Source organism: Pseudopipra pipra, chromosome 2, assembly GCF_036250125.1.
Source record: "Pseudopipra pipra isolate bDixPip1 chromosome 2, bDixPip1.hap1, whole genome shotgun sequence".
NCBI lineage: Eukaryota > Metazoa > Chordata > Aves > Passeriformes > Pipridae > Pseudopipra > Pseudopipra pipra.
The window spans coordinates 64,812,751-64,836,616 of NC_087550.1; the positions used below are offsets into that span (position 1 = coordinate 64,812,751).

General features: G+C 40.0%; 1 protein-coding gene across 2 annotated transcripts in view; it reads right to left on the reverse strand.

Annotated features, from left to right (window-relative positions):
• The window catches only part of LOC135409808 (complement C4-like), a 59,845-nt gene extending 45,372 nt beyond the window's left edge, over window positions 1-14,473 (reverse strand). The window contains exons 1-3 of one of the 2 annotated variants that reach the window (XM_064645814.1): window positions 14,354-14,473; window positions 3,115-3,197; window positions 657-849 (exon numbers count right to left, since the gene is read on the reverse strand). In XM_064645814.1, coding sequence (XP_064501884.1) covers window positions 657-849; window positions 3,115-3,179 — 258 coding nt within the window. In that variant the 5' untranslated portion in view covers window positions 3,180-3,197; window positions 14,354-14,473. Of the gene's footprint in view, window positions 1-656; window positions 850-3,114; window positions 3,264-14,353 lie in introns of those variants that run through there. The other variant, XM_064645813.1, reaches the window with a different exon arrangement.
• Window positions 14,474-23,866: the final 9,393 nt, after the last annotated feature.

The window sequence follows — 23,866 nt, forward strand, 5'->3', positions numbered from 1 at the left end:
AATCTTGTCTGTGAGATTGGTGCTTTACTTCATGCAGTTTTATGTGATGCTTCTAAACATCACCCTCAACAGGAACCTGATCTGAAAGCTCAGCTGTTAGCTTTGGGGGAAACTGATCAGAGCTAAACTAAGTATTGCTGTACTGTTTTCCAACCAACTAGCCCAAACCAGTGCTACTGAACAAAATCCTGCCAGACTTCAAAGAATCATGGCAGAAGCCAATGATGCAATGCAGGATGTAAAGAACTAATCCACTTAAGAGCTTGCAGAAGCAACACAGGCTTTGTTCTGAGAGACAACACATTTTTAAAGGTTTCTCCGGTTTTGTAAGTAGTAAGTCGAAGATATGAATGCAGTCGTAGTTTAAGTGATGCAGAACAACAGTGATAAAACAATTAAACTGAACTTATTTTATCCCATGTGACTGAGCTTGTTATTTGGGCACAAAAGCGCACTTACAACCACCACTTAAATTCCATTAGGTGTTCTTTTATTAGCTGGTTGGGTGAATATGGTGCAACTGTCACTAGAAATGGTGTTCTACCACGTGTCTCTAGGAATCAGTGTTGTCTCTGTCCCAACCTATTCCTAGTACAAATTATGTGCTTTTTATCACTTAATTAAAAAAATGTACATCACTGTGATGGCAGACTCACCATTATTTTTTTCATCTCCTGGTAGTCATTATTTTGGTTAAGGTTAAAGATGATCCTGTCTGATAGGAGCTGATTTTTAAGCTCATCTTTGAAGTACGCAGTAACTTGCACAGGACTCTGTGCTCCGTGGACTTGAACTGTTATTGTCTCATATGTGCCCAAATGTACCACATTTGGAGCAGTAATAAGAAATCTAAAACAACAGACAAACAGATTTTCCAGTATGCTCAGTGATTGTCCAATCAGTACAAATTTTAAAGAAAAAAGCAGACACTCACAGAATAGCTGAGCTTGGGAATTGTGGAGATCAACTGATCTATTGCCCTTGTTAGTAAGAACAGAGGTTAAAAGTAGACAGTTTCTCCTCAACTGATCCCCAAATTCTGAACTATCACATTTAACTCCTACAAAACATCAGTCCCTATACATAGGAGAGAAAAAAACCTGCAACATGTCCCAGGGACCCCATTTATAGCCTGGTTTAACTCAGATGAAGTTTTACAAACTTGAATTTCCTAAACAAAATGAGGCCATGCATTGAAAGACAATGAATACATATTCATAAATACATATTTAATGTTACAAAGTTATGTATCTTTGTGTATTAGCACTTACATTATGACAGCTTATGCTTTAATATGTCAGGAGAAATCAATTTCCTGTCTAACCATGTGTATGGGGTTACAAGTAGCTGATCTTCATTGCAATATCACTGTTTGTGAAATGCAGGAAATGAGAGACCACAGAAGGTAAGACCACAGCCCTGGGAAGGGTTGAGCTGGAGGATAAACTGGTTAGGATTTCTTTTTTTCACTTTATTATTTTCCTTTATTCTAAACTCTGCTCTGGTGCTTCTTAGCAATTAATTTCATGACCATTAAAATGTAGATCATTATTCTTGCTCTCATTTTTTTCCAGGATATTTTACACACAAAAATCAGAGAACTATGTCAAAAGTCATGTCATGACTCTTCACATATAATGTCACATACACAAAGAATAGTTCTCAGTTCAAGGAAGCTGCTTTTGGAAAATTATTATTCTGCAAAAGAATTCTAAAATGAAAGGTAAATGATTTTGCTATTATCAGAATGGGTTGGCTGAATTTTCTCTTTTTACTTTTTTAAAATAATGTTTCTTCTTTCTTAAATGTATAAAATGGTGGGGTATAGCAATCAGGGAATAAAACTGATATTTAATTTCATTCACTCAGAGTCTGTTGGTTCTAGCAAAAGGTGACACAAGACCTAACTTCACATATGGAAAATAGAGAGTAATGCTTGCTCTCTGACATAGTCTACAGAAATTCAAGGTATTTTTTTTTCCTGAGGTATAGTTAGTTGCTTTGGTTGTTTAAAAGTTTACCTATGTAATAGCTCAGTGAGGTATGGTCACTAGCCTACACTGCCCATAATCTCAGCTAGCCAGACCCAGGCCAGATCTAGTCTCAAAGCATCACACTGTTTTTCTGATGTAATGTTCAATTTCATATACCTGATAAATTCAGGACCTTGCGTTTCCCACATCCCATTACCTCAGGGAAAAAACCTATCTCAGTCCCCCTTTCCACTAAGACTTTTTTCACAGATGACAAAGATTGTGCTTTACTAATGATGAAGCATGTCTCAAGATGCCTCACAGGTGCCCCAATGTCAACTTTTTATGGGGCTGTAGTTTTCATGCTGATGTGGACACTGGAGTTCAACACCAGGCTGCAGACAGGAGTCTGCACCTGGATGAAACATCATCAGAAAAGAAATAAGTATTTGGGGCTAGAGATAACCTCAAAGGTTGCCTGATATGGAAGGGGAAGAAAGTTTGAACTGACAGTCCAAATATCTCACCAAAGCTCTCCTCTGAGTATGGTAAGTACCTGCAAACACTTGATCCTCATGGGAACAAAGAAAGAGTCTCTTCTGCTGTACCTCTGCCCTACAGATAAAGATTAATTTGAAGGACCTTTAACGTACTCCTCAGGTTTTCTCAAAGAGTAACACCTATTTCCCAAACTCAGGAATTTGTCCAACTAGAAGAACCAGTATCAACACATGTAAGTCTCTGCTAAAATAGAGGATAAATACAGAAAAACACTGAAGCTCTCCCAAAAGTGAAACCTTTGCTTTCTGCAATGTATAGCTCAATTACAGAGATAATTGTTTCCAAAGATTTTTCAATCCAGTACATGTCATAAACAAAAGGTGAACAAACAGCAATAACAGAATGAACAACATGCTTTACTGGGATATTTTTAGTTATTCATTACTAAGTGGAGGTCTCTTCCCTTAAAAGTGCCTTAAAAGGTCTGTTTTAAGCTTTTTACCTCTTACCTATTTAAGATTACACAAATTTTCAGTGATCTAAGAAACTGGCTTTGTTGATTCTCTATCGAGAGAAAGAATATTTCCTACTTTCTCTTCCAAGGGATAGGATTTAAGAATTGACAACAAAATGTACTTACGATGGTGCTTGCTGTGTATCGGACAGCAGCAAACAAAAGCTCATGAACAATGCCAGCCTTTCCATTGGAAAACTCTGCAATATCTGCAAAACAGAAATACCAAAGAGCCACTGTCAATTTAGGTCCATGCTGTAAGAAATGGGCTGACGGCACATTGCAGCAAAGAATATTACCTATCCTGGTTATTTATTAATGACTTGCAAAATGGTGCAACCAAACATGATGGACATGCTGGTGATGTGCACATTGATACCCCAGGGACAGACATTCTGGACTAAGACACAGTTTTACATTTGATTATTCATCCATTCTCTTCCCAGCTTCAACATTTTGACATGACAGCAACAAAAAGTCACGTGCAGAGACAAGTTTTCACAAATACTGCAAAGGCATCCCAAAATCAAACTAGACACTGTGGCTAAAAGAGAGGCTGTAAAGCATTTCTAAGTGGGGACAAATGCAAGTGACAAGGCCATTCTCTATGCCATTACTTAACCCCAGGCATTACTTAACCCCAGCAAGGTGAGAGAAAGCTCCTTCTGGTTTATACAGCACCAAAGTAACTGTGCTGGAAATCTACCTGTACAACACCATCTCAGTCTGTCATGCTTGAAGGTGTTCATCTGCTTTAATTTCAGTGGAAATAAAATTGATGGCTCTATCTGAGCTACTCAGCCCATTTTTCCTATATGTTCGAGACAGAGGGATTTCCAGAGGGTAATTAGTCTCATCTTAGCATAAACATATGACTCATCAGCTGATAGCATTTCAGACTGTAGGAGAGACACAATATCTTACAAGGTAGGATATTGATTAACAGGGGAAAAAATTGTCTGAGGAATAATTGTTTGTACAGGAACCAGTTTTGATCAAAGGAAATGAAAGAACAAACTGAAACTTTCATCAGGTCTCGTTTTTACAAACCTTTACTGGATTATTGTCTCCCAAACATAATTTTGTTGACTCATGAGAATGGAAAAATGCCCATCTGATTTACAGGCAGGTCAAGTCTCAGAAATGATCACATGGCTATCCCCCAGGTTCTGATGATAAACTGCCCTTTAATACACAACATTTAAGTCTGTGTCTTTAACTATTAGCAATGGATGCCTCAAAACGGCAGTCCAGTATTTGTAACATGAATTCATGCTCACAGCATGGGCTCACTGCGTGTTGTACTGTGAAGATGAAGGGACCTTCACCTCACCCCACCACCTGCATAAGTGACATCTCTTGCCTTCCTTTCAAGACAAGGAGGTAGGGAAAGAGAAGAAGTTGCCAACAAATCAGTTCACTATTTTATAGTAGGCATGCCACAAGTCTGGTAGCTCCCTCTGAGACCAAAAAAGATGGCAAGTACACTCTGTCCATTGCTGGACAGAGAAAGGGCCAGCAGCAGTAGCAGGAAGAATGTTTCTGATTTCAAACTAACATCAGAAAAAGCTAAGTTTTGCCTGCTCTAGGCATAGTTTTTTTTTATCAAGAGACAGCCAGTTTCCTTCACCCTTCCTCTCCTGGCTTCCACTCTCACTTCAAGTGTCAGGAGGGAGGAAGAAGTTGAGGAGAGGTACCTGTGGATCCTCAGGGTCCAAATCTGTGCTCTTTGGGAGATGTTTACAGAAGTTCAGACTTGAGAACTATTAAGAACAAAGTTATTTTCACTATGCTCTTCCTCTACACCCTCTAATTCCCTCTGCTGATTTATTTATTTCCATGCAAAAACCTCATCATTTTCCTCAGGGCTTTCGGCCTCCCAAGCCAAGCCAGGTGAGGAGGAAGAGCAGAGATTTCCACCACAAAGCTGGTTTGTGTTCAGGGCAAAGATGTGGAAGAAGTCCTCTTGGGAACAGGGCTCATGCTCTCCAGAGGGAGCAGAAAAGGCTTGTTAAACTTGCAGCTGGTAAAATAAGGACTTCTCACTCTTGCAGAGATAATGAGGGAATTAAGAGCAGCGGTGGCTATGGAGCATAAAGCTCCTGCCATTTTCGGAGACAGTTCTGCTTCTACAACTTGCACTGATGCCATGCAAGGTCGGAGCTGATGCAATTACTGAGTCACTAAAAGAGGACAAGAAACAACTATGAGTGGGTTCTTTGCTTTTCTACAGACAAAATACAGGATAAGAAAAAAAATAATATCTGCAAGGTTAATACCTATTCCTTGAGAAACACATAAGGAGTTCTCCCAGCTGAAAAGTCAACAATTTGCAGAAGACTGAAACACAACCAACACGGATTTCCTACTCCTGTAGTCACTGGAAAAGCACTTTTGCACTCTGAGATCACACCAAAATCTTGTTCTGTGCCCATCTTTTTCAGAGGGGAGGAGGCAGGCTTTCCATTGTCCGGGATGGCTTGTTTGTCAGGGTCTGAGGTCTGTTTGCACAACTATACAAATAGCCTTGTATGAACCCACAGCTAAACATTTTCACAGATCACATTATAAAGAGGACCCTGTAAAAGCTGCGTTTTTTGCTTTCACTTGTTTTTACTTGGATTTGCACTTTTGCTTCCTTAAGTGAATAAATATATGTGAGTACAGAACAGCTATCCATAGAAATACGTTGCATAAATATTTTATATTCGATTTTAAGGAAGTGTTCTGACTCTAATAAAGATTTTTTTCCACCAAAACATAAACCAGTAACTTCAACTAAATAGGGATATTTCTCACTGTCTCTCACAATCACAGAAGAGCAAGCTTATACATAACCATTTATATAATGAATCTTAAAATTCCTTATGCTTGATTGGTCTGTCTCTGGGCTTGTATAAAATGATCATTGCACTGGTTTTCTAGTAACACAGATTCTTCATATTGAGATTTCTGGCAGAATGTAAAATATTCCAAAGGACTGGAATATTGATAATGAAACAAAATGAAACTAAATAAAACAAAACAATCTTGATTGAAGGTCTCTAACACATGCATGAAGGTGAGAACACAGAAAACTCCCCCTAAACTAACTCATATGCCTGTTCTCTTCCTAAAGGCAAAGTCCTTTCCTCTTTACTCATCAGCCACTTTTCACCTATTGATCCTTCAGCTGACCCACAGTCCAGTACAGTGTGTGGAAAGCACAGCCCAGGGTTGATGTGTGTGTAAGAAGGAACTGGTGAACCCCGAATTTGGGGAGACAGAGTTGCTTTATTTTGAGTATATGTTATCTCTCTTTTCAGTAGCTTTGTTGGAACTTTGCAGGATTTCACAATATTTTGAGCACCAGCAGTAGTTTTTGTTCTTTGGCTTGAAGAGCTTCCCAAAGCCTTTTTCCCCTTAATCAGCCTAAATACTTACAAGACCAAACTCTTCTTTCAGTTTCGGCCTGTGCTCTTTTACCTCTGCTTGGCAGAAGGGTACAAAGGACAGCTTTGCAAAGCATATTTTAGAAATAAGCACTGAGGTGACAACCTCTTTGCCGAGTTACAGGGAGCTGTGACAAACATAAAAGGCAATATTTTACTTCCGACATTTCAGAAAATTAGATTTTGAAATCCTTTTTCAACAGCAGACCATGAAGTGGTCTAATTTGAAAAGGTCCTCTTAACAGCAGGTTAGCTTCTCTTTAGTGTCAATGTAAATTGAAATTGTAGATTAAAAGTATATATTTTTTTCTTACAATAATCAGAGTCATGAATTAAGAAGATAACTAGGCTGTAGTTGCTTTTGCCATTAAACCAAATTTCTTTAAATGTTCTGCATTCAGTGTTCCTAAGTGTATCTACTGAAAAAAAAGGATCTGTTTAAAAGAGGAAAAACAATATATCCATGGGATTTTTCTGCTCTATCTGAGGAGGCTTGATTTCAGGAGGATTAAGCAACCAATCTTAGTTTTTTCTCATAGGTTTCTCCCTCATTTCTCCCTCATTCTCCCAATGGGTAGGCTAAATTCTGTGATTTTCTTAACATAGTGTCAAAATAAAATAAAATAAAAATATTTGTGAAAAGATGTTCAAAACCAGCACTGCTTCTGGAAATTTAATATATTGCAAAAGTGACCTATGAAAGACTATGGGATTCTTTTAGGTCAAGCAATAATTGCATTATACTACTGACATAATATTTCACCCTACTGCAATAAGGCATCCTGTTCTTTTAGTAAAATACCTTTTTCAGAATCTCAGTGCTTTTGGCACCTTTAAGAACTGTAGGTCAAATTAGTAAATATATCAGTGACAGCCTTGCTGAGAGAAAAAGCCATTGAACTGGTCATAGCCAGGAGGGGAAGAGATGTCTGAGCATGCAAGTGACTCTCTCAGCCCCAGTGAAAACACAGAGCTCCTCGAAATGAGGAATAAAACAACTTGGCCTAAATAATACAGGGTATTTAGATTATTGCCGTTGTAGTCAAACATCCTGAAACTCTGTCTAGAGTCTTGTTCTCAAAACCATCCTTTGTGGTTTTCCTTTTTTTTTTCTTTCAATTTCAGGATAAAACACAAAGAAATCCTAACTTTTCCTTGTTACCAACTGTAACAAATACAAAATACCTACAAAAATTAATGTATTTCAAATAATTTGGTCTTTCCCAACTTGTCCATTTTTCTAGACTGTAATGAACATAATTGTCTTTTTAGGGAATTCTTTTCTTCTCCTTTTCATGGGAGCAAAAGGTGAGAATAAGTTAAAAAAAGCAAAAGGCATCTTGAACATATCAGTGTCAAAAGCTAAAATCTTAAGTAGCTGAGAAGAGTAAGAAAAAACGTTACACATCTGGTTCTGTGAATGTGGAGGCATATCACGAAATCAAGGAAAACCAGTCTTTTGTGCAGGAAAAATTTAGAGATGTAATTTATAACTCTTACTGACCTTCATTCCTTGCATTTCCTGATTTGCTAAAGGGAGACACTCTAAGTTTTCAAATGGTTGCACAATTATACTAGAAAATGCTTCATAACCACACTAAAGGAGAAAAAAAACCCCATACCATGTACAACCACGGCTAGCCATGTGCCTATCTGCCACTGACATCCTGCCTTATTCTGATCTGCAAATTAAATCCAAAATATTAATTTCATCCAGTAACTCAGAAGAGCATGGACACCAGAAAGCATTTCTTCCCCCCAGCTGAGAGAAGGCTCAGCTCCCTCGTCCATTACACTCAAGCAAGTTGAGGTCAGCTCCACTAGCAGATCGAACCTGCCCTACTATTTTTAATCCCTTGGTTTTAATGTTGGAGGATGAAACACAGAGATAAAGATAAAGGGGAAAGAAGATGAGATATGAGTATCAGAAGAGTTTTGTTTTTATTGTAAAGGAGAAGCTGCTCACTGATAGCATATTTCAATCTCAGGAGCTGCAGCACCCCCCTGTGCAGCAGGCAGGGCATCTGCTCTTCTGGTACAGAGGGGTAAAGGCTGGATGACTTTTGTAGCAGCTCCATGGGACAGTTATTCAGGTAATATATCTTTAGTCTTCCTTCTGCCATAGAGCTCTGATTCTTTGTGACCTTCAGCTTTTTAGGCAGCTATTTGGGTGAATAATGTGCCTCTTTGTACTGCCAGGCACAGATACAGGAGGAAATGGAGGATGTAGCAGGAATCTTCCCTCTTGCTAACCCAGTTTTACAGAAAACCATCTCCAGCAGAATGACACAAAAGAAGTCAGCTCAGCTGCCCTCTCAGTGGCTTAGATGCAGAGAGGACTATTGGTGCTTTCAGAAAGGGACCAGGTCCCCAAAGCCCTTCTGATGGTACTTGAGTCAGACACACCCTGCCCAGATGATCAGTTTACATTACATTGTACCTACAGAAAAAAAGGTGAAACTATAACAAAATGTGAACACAAAGGATGTTTTCATTTATTTAGTCAACACATCTTGAAAGGAACATGGATCTGCCCTTGATAATAAGTGATCACATGTTCTGTGATGTTGTGCTGGTTTTGGCTGGGATAGATTTAATTTCTTCAGAGTAGCTGGTATGGGGCTGAGTTTTGGATTTGAGCTGAAAACACTGTTGATAACACAGATGTTTTAGTTACTGCTGAGCAGTGCTGTAACAGAGTCAAGGCCTTTTCTGGTTCTCACACCACCCCACTAATGAGTCGGCTTTGGGTGCAGAAGTAAGGAGGGACACAGCCAGGACAGTTGACCCCAACTGACCAAAGGAATATTCCACTTCATACCATATGGCATTGTGCCCAGCATATAAAGCTGGGGGAAGGAGGAAGGAAGCGAGGAATGTTTGGAATTTTTCTTCCCGCTGTCTCATTTTCAGTCTTCCAGTTCTCTCCCTTATCCTGATGGAGGGGGAATGAGTGAGCAGCTGTCTGGTACTAGTCGTTGGATGCGGTTAAACTATGACATATTTATTTTTATGATGTGGGACACAATTTCAGACCCATCATGCTCAATTTTGACCTGATTTTGGAATGATGAAAATGAATTTTCATTCGCATCAGGATGTGGTCTAAAAACACTTTTCTTCAGGTTCAGATTGTGGTCCCAGCAGGATCTTGCTGTTACCTCTGACAGTAGCCCGGCCTGCTGTGAATGCCACTCTTCTCTCCCCTCTTCAGGGTTGGGGGCTAGAGAGGTTTTGTAGGTGGTGCCATTCACACCTGGGCATCAGTCTTATCTTTTCTTCTGCCTGCACTGGGTGTGCCTGTGGTGTCACTCTCTGGATCAGTGAGGTAGAAGAAATAAACAGCACGTTTGAAAGAGTCAGTGCCCATGACACGCTGAGCCTCAGATAGAAGCCCAGATCTGTGATCTAACTGCCTGCTTGCTTATGCTGTTCCTGGGCTTGGACACCATCTAGTCTTGCACCTGGAGCCTACTGACCTCTGCCATCTAAATGATGAAGCAGGCTCCTTCTCCAGATGATACACGGCATGGGGCTGCCAAGGCTGGCCCTTACCAAGCATCTCAGTCTTGGGCTGCTATGTTCTGCCTTGCAGGCTTTTCTCATTCCTTGCTGCCACCAGCAGCAGTTTCTTCAAATCTGGGGCTGACTCCTATTTCATGGGCTCTTACACTTCTGCCTGAGCAATGACAAATAAATAAATGAACAGTCATCAGAGACATCATTACGAATTACAACATAATGTAACGGATCACTAAATTTCCAAACACCTCCCCTTTCTTTGATGACTTCACAAAGCTTCTTGGTTTTGGTAAGTACACTGCAGATGTATATTTAGCAGCAAGCCCAGCTTCAGTGGCTGTGGAGAAGAATATTAACAGCATTTACTTGTACATTATTCTATAAATATCCACCATAAGTTTTTGCATGTATTCTCCACTGAGGTGCAAAAAAGCACTGTCTCACTGTGGCAGCATCAATGCCTCTGACCTGCATCATATGTGGGATGTTAATATACTTTAAGACATAGAATCTTGCAGCCAGAATCTGCACAACCTGTAGCATCTATATACTGCTGTTACTGTAGCTGGAAGCAGCAAGAGGGAAGACTTGGAACAACATAGTTTTTAAAAAAAAATGCTTTTCCCTCTATCATATGGTTAGAAAAAATGCATTACCCACCTCTGATTATTCTGTATGTGATTATTCTGAAATAGCAGCTTGTATGGATAGGAATATTAAGTACTATGTAGAATATTCCATCTTGGTAACACACCACAAAAATCACTTGCCCCTTTGAAAATATTAGCCGTAACAGCATCCTGCATCTTCAGGCATAGCTTTCACATCTGTAATTTCTCCTTATCATTTTGCTTGCAGAGTCTTGCTGTGTCTGTTTGAAAAGCATCACTTACCCCAGTGATGGATAGGACAGAGTCAGGGAGGCTGAAGGGGAGCGTGCACATACGTATGGAGCCCTGGTGCCATCCAGCGGGCAGCTGTGCTCTCCACTGTGGGAGCACGCTTTCAGGGAGAACTGTGAAATTCCCAATCCGGCTTTCTGAAACCCCTTTGTGCCTCCCAGACTCGTACTAGTAGTAAAGAGGAGTCAGCTCCGGATTCCCACTCCGTCAGGTGGTTCTCCTCAGTGCAGGCTGCTCATACATGTGCTGCGGATCCAAGCTCCTTCAATACAGCTAGTGGGTTTTAAAAAGCAATTTGGGTTATCTGAGTGGAGGGACCCCATCCCAGTATGCTTCAAGGAGTGCTTAAACACTTGTATGGAAAAAAAAAAAAGAGAAACATAGAATAATACTGCCTAAGCAAGTCCCAGGGGACCCACTGGCAGTCCAGAATCAAGTATCTCTTTTGAGACACCTCTGGTGGCATTCACTTCGGGATACTGAGAACTGCCCACCTCTTGGCATTACAGCCTTTACTCAACTGTCTCCAAAACCATCTTGTGTAGATGCAAGTCCAGGTTTCTATCCAGCTTTTTGTCCGATTGTCTTGTCTATCATTTTGCAAGAAATTGCAGCAGCAAAGGCAGTGCTGTTCATGCCATATTTTAAGGGTAGGTTTTTACAAAGTCAAGGCACTCTCAGTTGGTAGTACAGTTCAGAGGCAGTCATGAACACCTTGCCCTGCTCAGTTGCATCAGCCTCATGGCACTAGACCCTGGAAGGCAAGATGAAATGGTTTTTGTTGACCACTACAGTTTATTGCCAAGAACAAGGCTTATCTCTTTTGAGTCCTTTCTGGAGTTAATATTGCAGTCAGAAGCTTGACCCCACTCCACGCCTTATGGACTTTTTGATTTACTGCAACACTCTTCCCACTCTCGGCGAGTCAAGAGCTTATCTGGGAAAATAGATGCCTTGAAAATGTGGGGCCCTTGTTCTCTGTTCCAGCTAGATTCCGCTTATAACTATAAGGGAGGGGGAAAGATTATGTTAAACCATCTTTAAGCTCTCTGTATTTCACAGTAGGCAAGGACTAACTCTACTTCTAATAGGAATTAAAGTGCCTTAAGGTATTGTGATATAAGATCAGCTGTTTAGGAATGCTAACACATTTCTGACCCACAGGAATAGGCAGAGAGGGTTTTTGGCTTCTGTCATAACTTGTATCTTTGAGGTTAAGAAAAGAGACAAAATAAATCCTTCTGAGGGTATTTATTTTACTCTTACTACTTATTTTTCTTTACAATCTGCAAATAGCCCTTCTGATGTGGGAGTTATAGTAAAAATAAAGACTGGTTTAATTATATTTACCATGCTCTTAAAGAATAAGTAACCCTATCTGCAACTCAGATATCTGAAAGCGCATTCTCTAAGGAGTCAGACAGGCAGGATTCGCTTCAACAGAGCAGTCCAAGACCATATAAAAACAAGATAATGTGTATAAGGTAGGTACAGAAGAATGCAGCTATGTGCTTAGGAAAACACTCCTCATGCAAACTGAGATAAAGCAAAAGACATTCCTCCCTTTTCTGCAGCCCTGACTGCCTCCATATCTGCCTGCCAAGGTGACCCACAAACACCATTTATGTGGTTATGCACATCCCCCTGCCCTCGTTCATTGGGGTTACTCTTCGCTTTTTTTTTTTTTAATCACCTAACACAGAACTATCTCCTGTTTTTCCACTCAGGAGTCCCCAGTGAAAAGAAGCTAGGACCTCAGAACACAGCCCTAGCTGATTAGAAGGAAGTGTGCTCCTTGCTAGTGGCTAGAGAAAAGAAAATAAAATGTTTCTCATACCTTGGAGTTTGGAGAGCCAGCCTGGCCTTGCCAAAGCCCTAGTTTATCTTTACTTATGGAGACTCCTTAAATGGCTGGAGAGGAAATATGGCTAGGAAAATCTATGCAGAGGAATCTGCTTACACCCATAGTGTTGGGTCTTATTTGGAATAAGAGAAGACTAAGATACGGGGATAAACTTGTGGAAGGGTAGTTGCATAAGAAATTCCCTAGTCGGTGTTTTTTTTCTTTGTGGGGGGGTACAATTATATGCTGTATATGTATGTTTAAATAGTCAGCCGGACAAAAACTCAGGTTAAAAGTCAAGAAGTAAAACTGTGGGGCTGTAGTTGTGTTTTGATCTCCCCATACCACTGTTTTTTGTGGTTATGTGCAAGTGGGGATACCCAGGGTGCCCTAGCAGAGGTTGTTCAGCATCCCTGCATCAGTGAAATGAGAGGAGTGAGATTTCCCAACAGCAGCTCTGAAGCAAAGTGTGTACATATGGTTGTACACCTGGAGGTGAAGAAGCTGAGGATAAGAATTTAAAAAAGCAGATAGAGATCTTCATCCAGCACCATCGTTAAAGAGAGAGTAGATGAAATATCACCTTCCTTCTCCCACTTTACTTTCCAGCAACAGTGGTCAGAATTGGCCTAATTTCTGGTTTCCTTGAAAACCCTTTAGTGAGCGTGTTTACTGTAACAGCTGGAGTGCAAATAGTGTAGCTAAAGAAAAGTCTGTGAATAAAGAGATTTTGGTAGTTCAGAGGGATTTAAGAGACGTATGCATATGTAGGTTTACATGCGTGTGTGTGTACCCATGTGTGGATGAGCACTCATTTTACACAAGTTTTGAGAGTCTGGAAATTTTCTTTGGACTGTGCAATAGCTGAAAAGAACAGAGGGTGGCATGTTTTCAGCATTTTCATCCAGCAAGAAAGTTCAGTAAAGGAAATGCAAGAAAGATCTACAGTAAAGGGAAAAAGGATACAGAAGGAGGAATAAGACAGCTAAGCCCAGATCACCTCCAATTTGATAAATCTCTGCTGTTAATGATTGTGCTAATGATGAAGGCTATTTATTTTCCCTGTTTTTGCAATCCACTGATGCCAAAATGGGCTGATTTTACTAGTCTCTGGAAACAACCTCATCAGTTGTGATACACTTCATTTTGAGTACAGTAATATTTTATGAAAATTGTAAAATGTGGATGTGGTTGGGGTTTTTTTTTAGTTGTTTTGTTGTTTGTTTGGCTTGTGGTTTTTTAATGATAAAATTCACACAGTATGACCAGTTTATCAAGATCCATGCAAGGAAGATAAAAGTAGCCTGAGAGTTTCCCTTGCAGTGCAGTTACATGGGAGATAGCAGCAGGCAGAAAGGAGAGTTAATTTGCATTTGCCCAAATATTCTGTAACAAGAACTCAAAAGAAATGAATTAAAGATTACAGAACTGTTTTTTCTCAAGTCATTAAATTAAGATCTTTCTGAATATTCAATCAGGCTTTGTCAAACTCTTAGTGCAAACAGGTGCCTTTTAGCCTGCAGGAATAATCTTAGCCTGCCTGCTTTTCTTTAAAGCACACATTTAACTCTCTTTTCCAATCTTCGAATCTGTGATAAGCAACAGGTTCCCCACCCCCTGTGTGACAGAAGAAAAAGCCCCATTTACAGCTGATGTTGGTGACTCACCAGGTAGGATGCTCCTCCTGTCTTGAACACTCCTTTTCACTAGTCTGTGACTAATCACCACAGCTCGTTTAATGAGAGTAGACTGCTCCAGAGGGACAGCAAAGGCTGGTTTGAGCAGGACCAAAGTGACCTCTCCTGCCCCAGCTGGGGGTGCCAGGAGCCACCAGGGAACGAAGGTTCACATCCTATGGGAATAAAGCACTTTTGTTGCCCCTTTGAGAAATCTTGGACTGCATCTGACAGCAGACAGCCCTTCTTTGTTTAGCAGCCAAACTTCCTCATTCCCTGGGCAGTTGATTAGCTTTTAACTTCATACCTTCACCAGATGAAAAAGACTCCCTTAAAATATCTGGGGACAAGAGAGTGAGGCTTCAGGTGGCCCAGAGGCTGGGAGCATCCCCAGCCACAAGCCCCTGCAGACACAAGCTCACTGATGGAGCCTGCTGCCTTCCCTCTCTTTAGTGGCATTTTGAAGCCACTTTGCTACTGGGGGACCAAAACCAGCTCACAGTAGTTCCAGAAGGGGGGCCAAGAGCCCAGCAGCTCAGGAAAGGGGCACAAGGAGAAGCTGCTGCTACATTTTTCAGCCCCTAGGCTGCAGGCTCTTGGGACAGGGAAATCCTGTTGCTGCAGCATCTTGACATAAAATAAATAAAAGAAGTATGGACTTTTGGAAGACTTCTGTTTTTAGCTTCTCTTTTTCTTAATGCATTTACTTGCTGATCTCTAAACACAAGGTATCTTGGATGAATGGTTGTGCTTCTCCTTGGCATCCTGCAGCAGATCTGGACTAAGAAGCTCAAAGCTGGGAGACAGTCCTGAATGCCACCAGTTTGCTTATTTTGGACTCCAGCAGAGTGTATCAAATCAGTCCCTTACCCCAAAGCCCTGGGAGGTGCAGTCTCAGGTTTTGACTGTGGGTCTGGCTCCTGTGATTCCTTCCAGTCAAATACACCTTGAATTTTGCTTCCCAACTTGTAACACTTCATTCTTGTGAACTTGTCTGAGAAATTACATATAAATAAAAATTGTATCATATAAAAAAATTACATTAAATATCTACCACTTACATAGTATATAAAATGCACAGATTAGATACAATTATATGCTGTATATGTATGTTTAAAATATATATTACATGATAAAACCTCTATAAAATTTATATAATAATAAAAACATATTTTGTGTGTGTGTGTGTTTGTGTCTGTGTGCACACATGTACAGTTGTACATGTCATGCTTTGAAACCAAACATTTTGGTGGAGAATAACACTTCTCAGCACTTCTTGAGAAGACAGGAGTAACGCACATTACCACAGCTGACAGTTCTAAATGGGAACTACAGGCAATGCCTAAATGCTGCAAGAATTTTTTTGAATTGTTGGCCTCACACTTACCATTCATAGTGATGTTACGGATGTCAAATACAGTTCCTGAGGAAACTGAAGTTTCCTGAGCGAGAAATATCACCCTGGCACTGTCATTGAGAGCTAAACTGGAAAGGAAAATCCAAGCATCATACCAAGTCAAACAGCTTGGACAGATGCTGTTATTGGTGGTCTTATTCTGTGCATAGTGTTGCAAGGTAGAAAAATCATCACAGCTGAGGAAAGAGTTATAAAATAGTGCCCCAATTGTTGCAGCAGGTATGCAAACAAAACTCTTCAGTCAAATGTGCGGTAACAGAATCTGAATTTCCCAGAAAAGCTGTCTAACTATAAAACTAGTTGAGAAAAAAACTCTTAGCAAGAGAAAGCAGGTATTGAATTGCTCACATGTAGCCTGGCTACATAAAAACAAGGAGTGAATTTTGCCTCTGAAACTTGCTTTTTTTTAAGTGTCAGCCTGGTAAAAAAACAGTTAAGTTAGCAACTTAACTGAAACTTAACAGTTTCAGGCATGCACCCACCTGGCTATGTCCTGCAGCTGGGTTAGGTCTCAGTGCACACCCTGCAGTGTTGAGAGTCATGGCTAAAAAACCAAGATTTTCCCATAACCAAACATGGCATGTAGACCCTTAATCAGCAGTAAGAATTGCACTTTTCTCTTGCACTTCTGTTCAGCAACTTTTAGATGTCTGTTACCAGCATAATTCTGTCTATGAAAGGGCTTTTTTTAGACTTTGTTACTAAAGTTCACCTGAGGGGAGTGAACATGATCTGCTGAGACCTTTGCCACTGACATCTTGGAAGACATGACATACATGAGCATATCACCTGTGCAGCATGGCAATTTGTGTTTGACACTGCAACCTGCACTGAAAGAAGTCCTCAGAAGTGCAAAGGAGCTGTGAGAGACTCTGTGCTGTACTGCACACCCTGATGCATTAGGGTTGCTTGGAATATTGAGGGCAACTTGTGGCACCTCTGCTAAATCCTGGGCAGATGAAAGTTGCTGTGTGTGTGATGCATGGGCAGCTGTTGATGTCCATAAGCCATTACAAGTCTTTCTCCATCTATGCTCTTCAAGGGTGGATCCAAACCTTTCCTCTCCTCCTACTGGGAGAGAGTGCTTCAAAATCTTGACAGAGGAGGCCAGGAATCCTGACTCCAGAAGACTGTGTAAGGCACATTATTGATGAGGTGGCCTGTGGTACTGTTGTGTGATGCTGCTATGAGATGTGAGCACAGAAAGGCACCTATGAAGCCAACCTCCTGACACAGCAACATCATTTTGCCCCCAAAGACAGAGGCTTTTGTTGTCCTGAAAAATAAGCCAGAGCATACTCCTGCCTTGGTTTCACAGATTTGACAATACAAGGGACCAGTCCCTGTGGGGCATAGTGTAGCTTGCTGTACTAAAATCCATGTGTCTTGCCAAGAAATGGAAGAGAAGCCCAGCCACCTCCCCCTGAGCTACTGCTTTTAAAGAATTTGGTATTTATGTTTCTCTCTTACCATGATCATTTTGGTGCCATTAGAAACATAAAAAATACATCAGTGAAAGAGACACTTGAAAGCCTAAGAAATATTATTTTAACCTTTTGTTACACACAGTAGAGAATAAATGGAGTCTGTTTATAAGGTAAATAAAATCATCAGCAGTATCTTTTACCTTGGCCCTCACAGTCCTCTCTCCAGATGCTTTACTTCATTCTGTCCAGATCATATGCCTTCACAGGATATGCATCAGGAAAAGGCTATTGGATCATGCTACCATTTCAAGCAGTCCTCAGCAGGAGGTTTAAGCAGATCTGAGGTGCAGGTAAACCAGCTGTTAGAGGCCTAGAGTGCTGATAAATGGAAACTTTCATTCCTCACTTAAGAAAAAACCCACAACACCCCACATTATGGTTTTTGCACTTTATATTACCAATTCCAAGCTTGGGACTGGTAGGTCTTTGTACAACTGTTAGTGCAAAAGATTGGCTCTTCTGGGTCTGGTGATCTGCCTTCGACAGTGCCCAGTAATGAAGGGAAGAGAAAGGAAAAAATGACCAGCTTGATCCTTCTCCTGAATCCTCCTGACTTTTACTAGTCCAGCCTTTCTGAACTGGCTGTTGATGCAAACAGATGATTGCAATGGACTTTTTTCTCACGAATTTCACTTCTTTTTTAGTTTGGCATGCACATCATCTTTCAGTAATGAGTCTTGCAAATTTTAATTTTAGGTCAGATGATTAGGTATTAACTACTTTGTTTGAATCTTGTAGCCAGAAAATTTTGCTGGGTGGAACCTCTCTAAAATATTACAAGAAACAGTGAATCACTGTTCCCTAGTCACTGTCTCTGTGAGATTTAGAATATAATGAACCTCTATAATACCCTCCCTTGGGTAATTCTTTCCAAGGCTAAAGAGTGGAAGAGAGTTTTATCTGTTTAATCTCCTTATGGTGAAGACATTCCTTACCTTTTGTCATCCTGTTTGTCATTTGCTGCGTCATTTATTTCCATTATATTCTTTTTTGGGAAGGGAATGCAAGTGGAAGGAAAGCAGAAAGTAATATATTATCAATGATGTGGGCACAACATGCACTTATTCAGAATGTCTCTTCTTGTATTCCATGCCGAGTTACACCTTTTGCTGCAAAAATGGTCAAAAAGACGCTAGAGATGACGATTGTTACACATTATCTTCCAGTTGTACTAGTTTAACTTGAGCACTTTAACTTGTACAGCTACAGATTCATGCTTTACTTGTAAACTTACATTCAGGAAAACTTGTATCATGAATCTGCAGGTAACAGGACCCAGCAGGAATCCAGCATATGCTTGAGTATTGGCCATGAAATGAAACAAGATGCATCATTTAAGGATCTTCTAGTTGTTAGTTTCATTTTTACTGGAAGTCAGTGGCTACTTACCAAAGCGACAGTAGTACAAGGTAAATTCTGAATGGATTATCTCATGAGATAAATAATAAAAACCCCAAAACTCAAGCAGCCAACTACTTCAGAGCAATTTACTGAACAGCTTACAAAGTTGAAGGATTCAATGATAGGAGTTGAATTCCTTTGGGGTAGGAGTCATTCTTTCAAAAGACAGTGAGAATGCACTAAAAATCCCTGTCTCATATAGATGCTGATATAGGACTAAGCTGTGAAATGAAAGTCACCCTGGACCTGTTGAAACACGCTTGAACATCTTAGGAGTACCAAAATTCCACTAAGTGCCAAAATGAGCGTGGACTTGAACAAACATGTACATGACTTGATTACTGTGAATCTTGGAGTGAGAAATTAATGCCCTTTGATTTATTGATAGTGCTATAGTCCTGTGACCAGATTCTTTATTCTTTATTCATTTACATAAACAGCTATTTATATTGGTGCAGGACAGAAACTCTTTCAGTCTGATTTGTCCTGGCAGAAATCACAACACAGAGCTCACAAATTTGACACAGGATGGCTCTGCTCAGTCTAAGTAACTGCTGAGTGTAATTCACATGAACAAGGGTAGGTAGTAGAAGTCAATAGACATAGCAGGAATTGCTGATTGCTAGTTTATTTTTCCTTATAGCAGTTGGTAAGTGTACAGCACCACCCCTGTAACTAGCCATGAAGTATGGCCTTTCTGACAGTGAAGGAAGCAGGTGCTTGCCTAAATTCACACAGAAATCAGAGGTCAGTGATGGCCAGTTTACCAAGGATGGGGTGAGAAGGGAAAAGTTCAGAGCTGCTTTTTCTTTCTGCATCATCGTATGTGTGTATTATCTCTCTCTCTCAACAGTTTCACCATAAGTGTCTACATCCATCAGTGATATATTTGCCCCCGGGAAAAAACAAACAAACAAACAAACAAAACTAATGAGTGGGCACAAGAAACAACTGACAGTGCTGCATGAACAAGGGAACTGCTCCCTGCATACTCAACTTCACTTGTCAATAAGACTAGTAAAATAAACCTTGTCAGCACACAGGAACATCGCAATCCAGCCTACAAAGACTTGCAGATGCCTAGAGATTTCTGATGTTCTGGAATTGAAAGATAAATCCATCTCTGAGTCATGAGAACAACCACAACGATTCAAAAACAACCTTAGTGCCAAACACTTTGTGACCAGAAAACAATCAGCTCAGGAACAAAGTAGTAAGATTTATTGCAAACACAGTAAGTTTATATTCTTCCACTGATGTGACAAATTAATTTTTCTTAACACTGCATTACTGACCTCTCTTCAGAGGGTGGTATTCATACACGAACTTTAGATCAGTAACCAAACAGAAGTAGTTTTATTTTTTTCCTGGTACAAATGCCAAATATCACAGCCATAAACATAAGCAAAAAATTGTTCCAAATAAATATGACAGCTTGATAACAAATTTAAACACAGTAATTATTGTATAAATGGTTAAACAAATGGTATTACTGCTAGCAGAATAAGCATCTCCAGGGAAAAGAGGATTGAATACATAATCTGGAAATAGATTAAATATATATATAAAATATACTCAGTTTATTGCATGGATAGATAAATATTAAAATATTTGTGCATATAACTGGGAACGAGGCACTTATTCAGGTTAGTATAAACAAGGCCACTTGTTAAGTAGAAGGGAAAATGTTAATAAGCTTGCAAAACACGTTGCTGAAATCTAAAACCTTGAAGCCATAATAAAAAAAATCATCATGCTGTTACAGAGGTATTTATAGTTCACTGAATTGTAAGAAATCCAATTTCTTAAGAATGGGACAAATCTGGCATGCTTTACCAAAAACATTGGGATTTTTTTCCCAGGAAGAGGACTTTGATATCTGACTTATGAATCTCACTCATGCTTGTCCAGCTTTTCTGTGCTTACTGTGTCCATTTCTTTGTTATCACCAGTCTGCACTATTATTTTATATATTGTTAGAAAAACATTAGACTGGTAATCCCCATCAATCTAAATATTTTACAAAGTTGTAATCAGATGCCATTCAAAGCAGTGATCAAGTTGTTTACCAGGCTAAATATTTGGCTTGTAGAACACATGGGTTTTGATGTGACTTTATAAAAAAAATAATAATTAAAAAAGATTTTGCCTGCAAGGAACTTTAGTGATATTTCAGCCTGGAAAAATTCAAAAGCAGAAAAATAGCTCTATTGATAAACACCTAATTTCTGTATTTTATATATATTTTTTAAAAAAAGATCTCTGCTTATACAAAACAGGCATTTCATAAATATTAAAATGTTCTATTATTTACATGTGTCCCATTTTACTGTAGAATCATTGACTGCTGTTATCCAAACATGCAGGTTCTAGGAGGAAAATTCTGCTTTTCACATAGTGATTTCACATCTGTGTACAAAGGCAAATTTGATCTTAGGTTACATTTGCAACTTAATGGTGAACTTACTAAATACAAAAAGTATCTGTGGGTTAAGTCTTTGATCAATCTAGCACACATAATACATGGATCACAAAACTGGGAACATTAAAAGAGCAAATTGATGTCAGGTGACTAGGGAAAAGGTCTAAAGCACTGGGTATGGCTTACAGATAATTCTTTCAGGCTAGAACTCAAGATTAGTTAAAATAAAGGATGACTGCTAGAGTTTAGTAACAGAGTTTGACCCTTGGGTTGCTGCAAACATCCTTCAATTAAGCTCTCTAATCACTGTCTTTAGAAAACCTAGAAAAGGTAGGAAAGATTTTGACCTGATTCATTTTGCGAAAAACTGATGAACTCCCATTAAATGAGCGAAGTCATAACAATACAATGAGTCTCTCTGTGGGCATATTCACACTGAATCATAGCACAGATATTCCTAGGCTAGCAGACCTCCACACTTCTGAGTCTTTATGGCTCAGAGGGCAATTGTGCAGTATTACTAGGTCAGGTTTATCTGTGCTGACTGAGCACCACAGCCAGGCAACAAAGTGTTTTGGATGGATTTTTTTTCTAGTTCAGAGGCAGCATTGTGTGGTTACAGCCAGGCTGCTTTCAAGTTGAATCCTGCTCAGCTAACTAAGATCCCTGGAGCATGATCCCCGGAATACCAAATGCCAAGGGTATTGCAGCTGAAGATAGTTTCTAGTTCCACAAGGTGGTGGAAGGGAACAGGCAAAGTTTCAACATTGTACTTTAGAGTTTATATAGTTTATGTAGTTTAACTCCATTGAGAAATACATTGGCAACTGCACTGACTCCACTGCAGTTTAACATCTTTGTTGGTGACGAGGACAGTGGGATCAAGCGCAACTTCAGCAAGTTTGCCGACAACACCAAGCTGTGTGGTGTCGTAGACATGCTGGAGGGAAGGGATGGCACCCTGAGGGACCTTGACAGGCTTGAGAGGTGGGCCTGTGTGAACCTCATGAAGTTCAAGAAGGCCAAGTGCAAGGTCCTGCACCTGAATCAGGGCAATTCCAAGCACAGAGACAGGCTGGGTGGAGAATGAATTAAGAGCAGCCCTGAGGAGAAAGACTTGAGGGTGCTGGTGAATGAGAAGCTGAACACAAGCTGGCAATGTGCACTTGTAGCCCAGAAAGCCAACTCTATCCTGAGCTGCATCATAAGAAGTGTGGCCAGCAGGTCAAGGGAGGTGATTCTTCTGCTTTATTCCACTCTTGTGAGGTCCCACCTAAAGTACTGTGTCCAGCTCTGGGGCCTCCAACATAAGTGGACCTGTTGGAGTGAGTCCAGAGGATGGCCATGAAGATGATCACAGGGCTGGAACACCTCTCCTATGACGACAGGCTCAGAGAGTTGTGATTGTTCAGCCTGGAGAAGAGAAGGCTTTGGGGAGACCTGAAAACAGCCTTCTAGTTCCTGGATGGGGCCTACAAGAAAGCTGGGGAGGGACTTTATACAAGGGAATGTAGCAATAGCATAAGGAGTAATGACTTCAGACTGAAAGAGGATAGGTTTACATATTAGGAAGAAATTTACTGTGAGGGTGGTGAGACACTAGCACAGGTTGCCCAGAGAAGTTCTGGATGCCTCATCGCTGGAAGTGTTCAAGGCTTTGAGCAAGCTGGTCTAGTAAAAGGTGTCTCTGCCCATGGCAGGGGGGTTGGAACTAGATGATTTTAAGGTCTATGCCAACCCAGGCCATTCTATGTTTCTATGACTTGAAAGGACTTATATAAAACATTAATGTGAAAAATGAGACAATTTCCTGAAGGTTACATAGCTTTCATAGCCAAGCATTTGACAGGGACAGAACAGGTCCCATCTGAATAAAAACATCTTCAGGACAGAACAGGTCCTGTCTGGATAAAAACTGATATGGGACACTGCTGATCCAAACTTGCCATGCTACCTAATTCAGGAAGGCTGAGAGAAAATTAGAGCTACTCTTGCAAAAGTAGTCATTCATTAGAAAATGCACAACAATGATCCAGCATGCTTGTCAAAATGTGCTGGGATTTACAGCAATAAATACTACTTGATTCAATCAAATGCTAACTTTTTCTTCACTTTTTGCCATTTAATGTGGCAACTAACAATTACATGCTGGATTCAGTACCATGATTCCTAGGCTCAGTTCAGGCAGAACCTTGTCCTCTGCATTTTGAATCTAACTATCATCTTCTCTAAGTACTGAAATACTAATGCTTGCATTTCTCAACAGTGGACATGCACTAAGAAATACAATTACCTTAAAACACTTCCATGTTCCATTATAAACTTAAGAGGATATAAGCATCCAGTTTCACTGAAAACCAAAATTCTTTCTGGATTTTATTGCATTCTTTGGCTTTATATAAACATAAATAAGGGGGAAAAAAATTCTCAGATTAAATAGACGAATAGGAATTTGCAGAAAACAGTTGTATTGCATCCTGTGGTATGCAACTGTTTATAATGCTATGCTGTATAAACTAGCCGTTTTTTGAAAAAGTTCACTTACATATAAGTAGAAAAAAAAATTAAAAAATCACTGGTATAGCTTAAGTGAAGTCAAAAGCCTATAGGAGGGAGGATTATACCTAAGGCATTTCATTACCTTTCAAACTAATTGTAGACATTGAGTTCTTTGTGAGAAACAGTACAAAATTTAACAGAAGAGTGTAAGGATTCCTTCTCTCAAGTATTGTGTTTCTGAAGAAACAGATCTCCTCTCTTATTGCAGACAGGATATA